Source organism: Ciconia boyciana, chromosome 9 (assembly GCF_034638445.1).
Source record: "Ciconia boyciana chromosome 9, ASM3463844v1, whole genome shotgun sequence".
Classification (NCBI taxonomy): domain Eukaryota; kingdom Metazoa; phylum Chordata; class Aves; order Ciconiiformes; family Ciconiidae; genus Ciconia; species Ciconia boyciana.
This window is the reverse complement of record NC_132942.1, coordinates 5589903-5600417: the sequence shown is the minus strand read 5'-3', so window position 1 is coordinate 5600417 and position 10515 is coordinate 5589903. Positions and strand designations below refer to the sequence as shown.

The following is a 10515-nucleotide window of genomic DNA, read 5'->3' as shown; positions in this document are numbered from 1 at the left end:
GTCAAAAACTTCTTCAGTCCTAAATTCACAACATCAAATGCATGAGGAACAGACAGCTGAGGGCCATGGCTCCCAAACCAGTTCTTACAAAATAGTCTGTCCTCAACAAATATCAAAGTAGGAATCGTAAATTAAGAGTACATTACAGCCATAAGCAACAACCCTGTGTACAAGCCCTTGCTTTTACCAGGCAATTACCTGGTCTTTGTATCACAAACTTTCATGCAAAGAAGAAAGGGAAAGCCAGCTCTGCATTTAAATACCAGTATCCTCAATTTCTGCTTAAGGCCACATCACCTGTCAAAGAAGCATTACCTGAGAACCTACTTCCAAAAAGCACCAACACAACAGCCAGCTGACAAACTATTGCTAATACACTAGCCAGAAGTACTGCAGCAGTACGGTCCTGATACTATGTAAATTCCCTGTTGGAGAACAAACCATTTGCTAGAAAAATATTCTGCTGCCCTTTACTTCATAAGAGAACAAGTAAAAGGATGCAATAAAGCATTTCAATTTTAAATCTTGAGACAGTAATATTTTTAAATACTGTACTCATTTCAGTGGTCTGCAACTTTTTTTATGTGCAAGTTGGGCATTAGGTTACATACTCCAGCTGTAAAGCTGTTATGTCAACTATCAGATGTAAAATCTGCTTCATCTTTTTTATACTCAAGATTTCCACTTAACCCCAGAAAGTCTTACAGACTAACTTTACAGCAAGTTTTTCTTTTCAAGGACAGCCAGCAGGGAGCAGCATTTTACAGTCCCTGCAGGAATAGCTACATCCCTTGTTAAAAAAGTGAAAAGGTGACTAGTAACATCTGTTTATGTCTTGTCTTAGTTACTGGGTTTGATTCCACTTCTGGTTCCCTTTTTTTCAAACAGAATTTATTACGAGAAAAATATTATCAGATTTTAGCTTTAGAAGGAAAGTAAAAATCAAATCGATTACTGCAACAAAGATTAGAAGTTTACTTTGTGCAGCAGCACTTGCTACTTATAAATCTGAGATTAGGACTATTCTGCAGCAAGACAGGCAAATCACATGATAGTTATTGCCTTAAGATAGCAGTAAACTAGTTAAAAAAGGAAAGCTATTTCTAACTGGTCAGTCATCTCTAGAGAAAGGGCTGCCTCTTTAGAGGCAGCTTTTTTGTTTTTCCTCCCACAACTTCAGTGGAAGTTCTTTAGCATTTTGATACACAAAAAGGCTGCAAAAATTCAGACTTTGCATTGGTAATTTAATGGCTGTCTAACCTGTCTTTCAAGGCAGGTATACATACTGTGAAGAACTTGTAGAAAAGTCTCAGACTCAAGACAGTGAAACATGAAGGAAGAGCAGCTAGCTTCTTGCACACCTCTTGGCTTCCTCCCACAATGCTGTCTAGACTCCCAAGCCCTACCTGAAACCTATGCCTCTGGTTCCTCCTAGCAGAGCCCTGCAAGTGCAGACACTAACACAGTTATGCTGAGCCTCTGCACTTGTCTACAACATGAGCCACCAGCATGCCAGCACAGCATCCCCAACAGCTGGGGCTTTCCACCCAAGTTCTCTTCCATAACCTCCAGGCAGAAGTGACTGCAGTTTTTAGCTGCCACTTAACTGCAAGTGAGCACAACTACCAATACAGCCTTCTAGTTTTAAGATTAAACACATTTTATCACAACTCTTCACCTATCAAGGTACTGCCATGAACTAATTTCTGGGAACAGTATACTGCCGTTTTACTAATACATAAGCTGAAGAATGGCACAAGACACTAGATTACGCCTTTTTTATTTCAAAAGCTAGGATAGCTTCAATATCCATGTCATGGTGAATCAGAACACATGTAAAATACCTTACAATACATTAGATTCCAAAAAGGTACCAAAAAGTACAGTAAAATTAACACTTCCATTACAGGAAATGTATGACACAAAAACAATACAAAATAAAATGGTGGAAAGTGACACTGGTTCCCTAAGATGCATCTCATTCTGTACAACTGGAGTAATGCAGAGTCCATAGTTAACTCCAAGAGGCAGTCCCTAGATGCAGAGCTGCAGCTTTAAGCAGACCCTCAAAATCAGTTTCAGTTTAACCTATTAATAAAATCATTAATTAATACCTTCAGCAAGGCTGAAATTTACACACCACACTGTCTAAGACAACTAGTTATCTGTAAGTATTAAACATGTAAAACATTTCCAGGGAGCTCTTCCAAGTAAGATGCACATTTAACAGGCCATAGAAATTTATTGTAAAGTTAAATTTGGTACAGAACTGAAATATCCATCTACAGCATTGTATACAAAACCTATGCAGTCATTTTCCAAAAGAGACCATGCCACTGCATACCTGAATAAGTTTGATCAATATGGCTTGTAGTTATTCTGATGACCACCACGTCTTGGTGTCTTCCCATAATTTGCACTGCCTTGACCTATGAACAAGAAAACAAATGCATTAAACTGCTAATTAGTTACGCTTGCTTATACCCAATACAGTTCTCTTTACTTACTGTAATCATAGCCTGGTCCATATCCATAATACCCATATCCTGAATAATCATAGCCTCCATAGCCACCATAACCTTGCTGATAGCCGTATCCTTGATTCCCATAACCCTGGTTCCAGTAATTGCCATAACCTTGATTCCAATTTTGACTTTGAGCTATAGAAGGGAAAACCATCCACAAAATCCCATTTTAGTACACACAACTTATTTAGAACGTGTCCATACTAAAGTAGTGCGTGTAGTACTTACCGCCGCCTCTTCCACCTCTGCCTCTTCCTCCATAGCTACCTCTTCCTCCACCACTACTGAACTGTTGCTGCTGGTATACTTCTTTTGGCTGTGCTACCTTAATCTCGCACTGAAAATAAAAAACAAGGAAGAGTGTGTATCCTGTCTTATAGCAGCAGCACCCAACCTAACCACCTAGGAAAGCCAGAGGTTACTCTAGAGGCAAAGGAGGTATGCATGCTGTGCTCCGTCATGTGACCAGGAGTAATGCATATCCAGAAGCATCTGATTTATTGTGCCTCCTGGACAAAGGTAAGTCACCATTGGCCATTCGAAGCAGGCCACTGCTTTGAGTGTTTTATACTGCCAATTCCCTACCATCAACTCCCCCATGGATGGGAGAGGTAAGTCATTATTGACCATACAAAGCAGGCCACTGCTTTCAGAGTACTTTATACTGCCTATTCTCTACTATCAAGTCCCCCATGGAAGAGGTGCTGAGGCCACCTCAGCATAGCCACCACTCCTGTAGGAGCCACAAGGCTGCCCTCTGTCCTGGCACAACCTCCAAGACAAGGTTGTTGCTACTAGACCACTTCACCTGAGCTGCACTGAATAAACAAGGATCCAAGAAATGCACCAGAACAAGTTTTCCTGACAGCCTTCACACATCCCATACACTGAGCATCTGTGTTGAGACTGTACAGTACACCTACCAACACTTGAAATCACCACTTATCAAATACTAAGAACAGCTAAAAACAACCAGAATTGACATTTCTAAGACAGGCTCCCAAGCTGCAGTTCAAGCTGTCAGCCAGCTTCCTAGTTCCTGAATCTGTACACAGTCCGAGATGAAAGCTACTGCTGCTGTGAAAGGAACTATAGCAGCACCTGATGAAGCCTGGCTTGGAATTCTTCACCACAGGAGCTTTAAGGTAACCTGCTCTTTTTATTATCACTATGACGCAAAAACAAGCCATAGTTACGAGATACAGGCATGATTTCTCAGCTCCCTTGGCACATAAGCATTCATCTCTCCTGAAAACAAACTATCGCTAACTACAGTGTACAGTGTCTTGACAACTACCAGTGCATTAGGTTTGCCAAAGTTTATTCTGTGCTGTGTCAAGACCAGTCTTAAAGTGCAATCTAAGTTACTGTGTCAGACAGTATGACCAGATCTAAGAGGGCTTTGAAGTTAACATATGGTCAGCACTGGCCATGGAGCAAGGGAAGAAGGACACCTCCAGCCAGCACACATCATTTGCCTCCAGTCCTCTTCTCATTAGCTTGACACATGAGCCTCTATGAGCTATTCCCACACAAGCAGTCAGCTGTTCAGAGCATCTCACACCACTTTTACAGTAGTTCACATAACCAGCTGACCAGGTACAAGCTGCCATAAGCATACATTTACTCTCTGGATCCTTGTATCAGGTTTACATGACCAGGTTTTGGTAGCAGGGAGGGCATTTGAGAGAACACACCAGAAGCTGCCCCCATATCAGACAGGACCAGTTTCAGCCAGCTGCTTACAAAGTTAGTGTCTGTAAGCCTTGAATTTATGCAAGTGCTCTATGCTGAAAATAGGTACGTATCTGAAGTGGCTTATATTGCTAGACTGATACATAAATAAGCCAGTTTTTCTACATGTATTTAATGAATGCAATTAGATACTTTACCTAGAAAAGCCCCTAGAACATAGCAAGTCTTAAAACCACAAGTATCAGCAAGGAACCTTGGATTAACCTCTGCGATTAAACTTAGGGCAAAAAAACCCCTCTGGTAAATTGCAAGCTGTCTTTATTGTAATTTAGGTACCTTGAAATCAGAGGTCTACAAAATCCTTTTCAGACTATAGATGTAGTGGTATTATACTTAGTAACTTGGACAAAAATTTACAAGTCAAAGTTTCTACCTTGCTTCCACTGACGTTATGGAATTTCTTCTCCAAAACCTTCTTCACTGGATCCTCTTCCTTGAAAGTGATGAACACAAACCCCCTCCTTTTGTTGGTCTTTGGATCCATTGGAAGTTCAATTGCTTCAATCTGAAGACATGAAATACTATTTTCAGACTTGTGTTTTAGCAGAACAGTTAAGTGCATGGCATTTGGGACAGTAAAACAGAAAGTTTCCTATCTATGCATATTATCAACATCAAAGTTACAATATTGTTTTTGATACTAACATTGGCTTTCTGACCAGAGGTTTCAATTTTACAACTCTCAAAAACAATTTTAACAGCAGATAAAACAGTTTAAGTTAAAGACAAGGGTATCTAACTAGCAATGGAAGCATCTAGTGCAGTATGTGCCTTCCTTGCTCTCAAGGTGGGAAACCTCTGGATCACTTACAGAAGGCATGATACATCTGAAGTTAATTGAATTTGCAACTTACAAATTATTAGTAAACTAAACAGCAACTGGAGACTATATGTTTCAGTGTTTACTAAGATAACATTACACACCTCTCCAAACTCTCCGAAGTATTCCCTGATTTTCTCTTCTGTGGCTTCTGGGTTTAGGCCACCGACAAATATTTTCTTCACTGGATCCTTTTTCATTGCCATGGCCTTCTTGGGGTCAATTAGTCGTCCATCTAGTCTGTGTTCTTTCTGTTCCAGAACCTGAAAGATAGTTTGATAGGATTAACTCAAGCTGAAAAGTTTCCCCTAGAAGTTAAGAATCTCAAATATGAAGCTTAAATTCACCTTTTCAACACTCCCAGGTTCTTTGAAGAGAATAAATCCAAAGCCTCTGGATCTTCCTGTGTTAGGGTCCATCTTTATCGTACAGTCGGTTACCTCACCAAATTTGGTGAAGTAATCTTTCAAGTCTTTTTTGCTTGTATCCCAACTGAGGCCGCCAACAAACATCTTCCTGCAATTTCAAAGAGGTAAGAGTTGTTTAGATTCAGGAAGCACTACAGAAAAGCACATGCAGCAAGATGCTCACAGTGGTACACACCTCAGCAGCATTGTCAGAAACGGGACCAACTGTTGAAAGTTAACCACTTTTGCATCTTGTCAAAAGCACAAGGGTGGGTTTTCCCTCCCCTCTTTGAGGGAATGACACAATGCACCCTGAGGTTTATTACAGGCTATAAGGAACATTAAAAATTGCTTAAAATACTCCTCGCTAGTAACTCACATTCTTTCAACAGTATTCTGTTATTTGCAACAAAGCAGTATTGATTATTAAGTACTGCCAACTCAGTTTTTGGAAAGAACCTAGGATCATTCCTACCACTTTGAAAGGTTTCAGGATAGAGTAAGGCATCAAAAGCAAAATGCTTGAGCTCTTTTAGGATTTGGACAATGGCTGTAAAAATTTTAGTCCTAAGAACGATCTGCAAAATTTAAACCAGGTATGTATGGCCTCTAAAAACAGTCACATACAACAGATGGGACTTTGGACCTGCCTTAACTACTATGTTGTGCACTTCTTCCTGCTTAGTTACTGAATGTAGTTCTGTCTTCATCAGTGCTACAGGAGTATCTCCACTATTACACTTCACTTTCATGAAAGGCCAATACAGTACTTCCCTGCCCACTTTCCTACACAAATTATCCTCTGAAGCATCTCAAAGACATAAATACTAGTGAAGCGCAATACAGAAGTGCAGTCAACAAACAAAACTTAGATCAGTCAATAAGGCACTATTCAAATGCCTCACTTCAAATGAAAACATTAATAACATGGCTGTATTTTCTATTTTCAGAGTTTCCAAGGTAACAAACTAAGCTTTTAAAAGCATTCGAGCCTTTTTATCTAACTATAGACTAAAGCACTTTAAGTTGTCATTACTCTGTTTAGAGGCAACCTCGATTTGGCACTAGAAGCTAGCAGCACTTTAGAAACTAGACTGTTTAAATAAAATTGGCTTTTGGTGTTCACGTGTAACTTTGATTTGCTAGAACTAGCATCCATTTATGTTCAAAAGGCAACACGAGGAATAAAACTCTATGTGCTACAGTTTTTTTGGCTTTTTTCCTTAAACTGGATTAAACCATATCCTTTGTAGGCTAAACCTTTATTTTTTCAGAAGATCAAGTGTGCACTCTTAACTGACAAGTGCAGCATCACATAGGGTCCAAGTCAAGTCTGTGTGCTTGCAGCCATTACAACAGAGCCTTACAGAAAAGGCCTTACAAAGTTTACTAAGCCTTTCAATAACAGGTGAAAGAAAGGTAACTTGATGGATTCCTTCTCATCATAACAGCTTACAGACCAAGCATGACTGCTAGAATCTGTACAGACCAACAGTGGTTTTCCATAGCATACCCTGTCATCATTGACTACGCTTACAGAATGATCAAGAGAAATTCAATGGTTGGGGGATGACAGGAATTTGTCTGAAGGCAGCTTTGGCTGCTTTATGCCATCGGGTTGGGGCCATGGTACACACACAGATATTGCCACATGCTAAATTCACCTCTTACCACAGCAGTAGATATTATCCTTTGTAACTTACAGTCTTTTGTTTTGTAATTGGAATGATTGGTACCTACATATACTTAAACAATATAGAGCCTTTGAAATTAAGACCAAATTCCTAGTATTTGGCTTTGCCTTCAGAGGCCACACAAACTGGACAACTGCACTCTTAACATGTAGTCTCTTTCTTTCCTCCTGAGTGTATTAGTGCAGCTAAACTCATGTTTCAGCTCCTAACAAAATACTCTAATGTCAGCACCCTGAACTCTGCCTTGGACAGCTCTTGTTTTAGCACAGCACTAAATTTTCCACATAGGTCAATCCCTCTAAATAACTGCTTTTCTTAGAAGTTTCATTTCACACGGATTTGGAGTTGAAACTTGTCACCTCCTATGCGAGAAAGGGAAAGAGTATCACCCGCTTTTCAGGGCAGAATATTAAAAAAGTAAAAAGAAAATTCGCACATAGCTGAAAGGCCTGGTTCTCAATCCTTCTGGTGTCTGCAAAAGGTACATCCTGCCGTAGCTTACAGGAAACTTGTGCAAGTCTTACTCCTTCCCTTACAGCCAAAATATTACGCTACTGTGGCTTCAGCTCTCTGTTCAACCTGAGGAAACCAACCCTCTGGTTCAGGGCCCAGGGATAACAAAGGGAGTTCCAATTAAATACATAGGGTAGCTTGAATCACAAAGACCCATTTGAGAAACAGGCAGGTAATTTTCAAGTCAGGCGCGTATATTCATAAACAGACCAACTACGATAGGAAAGGAATTACTCTTACACACAAGGATGCCACTACCGAAACACAGCGAAACTACACTGACTGCTCCAGAAATCACTCGCAAGAAATAAGCCGTTTTCTGACAATGCTGCGAAGTAGTACACCAAAATCGCTCTTACTGGTTTAAACACACCACACATCGTCTCAATCACGCTAGTTTTCCTTTACTCCCTCCAAAAATACTTAAGCTTACCGCGACTAGCTTCCAAAGCTAGGATTATTTTTTTTTATATGCGTTACACAAAACATGTTCGCATTTACGCCGACGCCGCTGGCGATCGGTCGTGCAATCCCCAGAAAGTTTGAACCAGCCCACCCCCCCCGACAGAAAACAACTCCTTCCATCCGCTCCTTTCGTTAAAAAGAGGGAAGGGGGAGGAAAACGCGGGATGCGAAGCGAGCCGAGGTAAATCCCCTTCCATTTTACAGCGTGAGACGGCAACAAACCCGCTCCCCGCCCCTCCCCCAGCCACCACATGGCGCCAACAAAAGGCAGCTCCAGAACAAAGGAAGCGCTGGTGCTGCAGGGCCGCCGGCTCACCGCCCGCCCGATCCCTCCGCAGCGGGGCCGCCCGCCGCCCTCCCCCGCCGGGCGGAGCGGGGCCCAGGCCGGCGGAGCGCGCCAGCCGCCCGCCTCGCTTCCGCTCGCGCCGAAGGGCCGCGCCGGGGCCTAGCGGCCGCGCTCCGCCGCCGCACAGGGGGCCCGGGGGGAGGGGGGGGGGGGGGGGGGGCGCGGCCTGCTCCCGCCTTAGCCCGCCGAGGAGGCGCGGCGCTTACCCCGCGTCCTCCTCGTTCTTGCTGGCGTTGATCTGGTCGCCTTCGGCTCCGTTCTGGCTGGCGGCCGCCCCCGCTGTCCCCGCCGCCGGTCCGGCTCCTGCCGCCGCCGTTCCCGCCGTCGCCGCCGCCACTGCTGCTGCTGAGCCCGCCGCCGCCGCCGGAGCCCCGCCGGTTTCGGCCTGCTGCTCTCCGGCGCTCTCGGCCGCTTCGTGCCCGTTCTGGGTGGCGCCGGCGGCGGCCGCCAACTGCTGCTCCGCTTCGGACATGCTGCCCCGTCCGCAGAGGCGAGAGAAACGACAGGCGCCTGCAAGAGACGAGCGCGGCCCGCGGGTCAGCGAGGCGGCTCCCCCCCACCGGGCCGGTCTGATCCGGTCCGGTCCCGCCCCTCCCCCCCTTTCCGCTGTCGCCATCCCGCCGCCGCTCATACTCACTTTAAAACCCGCTCCCAATAAAATCCGGGCCGGCCGGAATCGGATTAAAATCCCCCACGCGCTGGAGCTGACACCCCTCCCCACGGCGCTCGGCTGCTCCGCACCGGCCCCGCCGCCACCTTCTCCTCCCCCCGAGACACGTACTCTCCGGCCCGGAGCCTTAACGCGTGGCCGCCTTTATACCGCCGGAGCCTCGGCCACAAAGCAATAAGGAGCTTCCTCGTTGGCCGCCGCTACCTGTCATTCATGCCGTTCGGCGGTTCCTGTTGGCTGTGCTGCGGGGGGCGGGCGGGGCGCGCGGGGTGAGGCGAATGGCGGCCCGCGGGACTGGGCTGGGAGGGAAGGCAAGGCAAGGCGCGCGGAGGCCTTGCGCCTCTCGCTTCAGTGCTGAGGGCAGCTCTCCCCGCCGCGGGGCGGTCCTGGCCCGTCTGCGAGGCGGAGGAGGGCGGCCGTCTGTGGTGCCGTTATCGCCGGGGCAGCCCGGGAGGTGCGGGAGCCCGGGGAGCACCGCCCTCCCTCGGGGCCCGCGGTCCGGCGTGTTGTCCCTGTGTGGCGGGCCGGGAAGGACCCGCTCCGGCAGCCGCCCCATCGCCCCGGCGAGCGTTGCCATCCTCGCCAGGTGCTTCACGAAAATCACAAGCGTGACAGGGAGGAAACCCAACCCCTGAGGGTGCAGGGCCCGGGCGAGATGGTCAGAGTCAACGCTTTCCCAACGCTCTTCCGTTGTTCGGTCACGGCGGGACCCGAACAGCGGCGCCGCGAAGAGGCCTTCCCGCCGCACCGGGCAGGCCGGCCCCGCCAGAGCCCTGCTGTGGTAGCCCAGGCCCTCGGGTCCCGCACGGTAAAGTTACGGAAACGCGCCTGTGACTTGAGCGCGGGACTTACCGTCTTGCACTAGTTTAGGTGCGCTATGTACACTTAGGTGCGCTATGTACACTTAGTTACTCCAGTATGAGAAGTTTACTTAAATGTTTCCAGCCCTGCTGGTTTTGCAACCGAGAGGGCTGGAGTTTGTTGTTTTTAATGGAAACTTAGATTTGGATATTACATAACTCTGGGAACTGGAGCCCTGAGCATGTGCCTAGGCCTTAATTCCTTTTGCCCAAGGATATATCAACCTTGTTGACAAAGTTGTGCATGCAAAGTGCAAAGACAACTGCTCCTTGTAATTGTACTTCAAATTCTTGTACAGTATACCATTCCTAATATCCCATTTGTGCACGTCAAAGGGACAGAGTTTGGCTTTTGGATAGACAGCCAAAGCTTACTGCCACATCTTAAAAAAAAAAAAGTTAAGCCCTTTGCTTGTGGGCAAAAAGTAACACTTATTACCTAACTTTCTGTAGTAATGAA

General features: G+C 45.7%; 1 protein-coding gene across 6 annotated transcripts in view; it reads right to left on the bottom strand.

The window, feature by feature from the left end:
- Window positions 1-9311, bottom strand: part of HNRNPAB (heterogeneous nuclear ribonucleoprotein A/B) — a 31148-nt gene extending 21837 nt beyond the window's left edge. For 2 of the 6 annotated variants that reach the window (XM_072873187.1, XM_072873184.1), the window contains exons 1-8: window positions 9163-9311; window positions 8732-9035; window positions 5448-5616; window positions 5205-5363; window positions 4654-4785; window positions 2754-2862; window positions 2508-2660; window positions 2345-2429 (exon numbers count right to left, since the gene is read on the bottom strand). In XM_072873187.1, the coding sequence (XP_072729288.1) occupies window positions 2359-2429; window positions 2508-2660; window positions 2754-2862; window positions 4654-4785; window positions 5205-5363; window positions 5448-5616; window positions 8732-8997 (1059 nt within the window). In that variant the 5' untranslated portion in view covers window positions 8998-9035; window positions 9163-9311 and the 3' untranslated portion in view covers window positions 2345-2358. Of the gene's footprint in view, window positions 1-1763; window positions 2089-2344; window positions 2430-2507; window positions 2661-2753; window positions 2863-4653; window positions 4786-5204; window positions 5364-5447; window positions 5617-8731; window positions 9036-9162 lie in introns of those variants that run through there. The other 4 variants (XM_072873190.1, XM_072873188.1, XM_072873186.1 and 1 more) reach the window with 3 other exon arrangements.
- Window positions 9312-10515: the final 1204 nt, after the last annotated feature.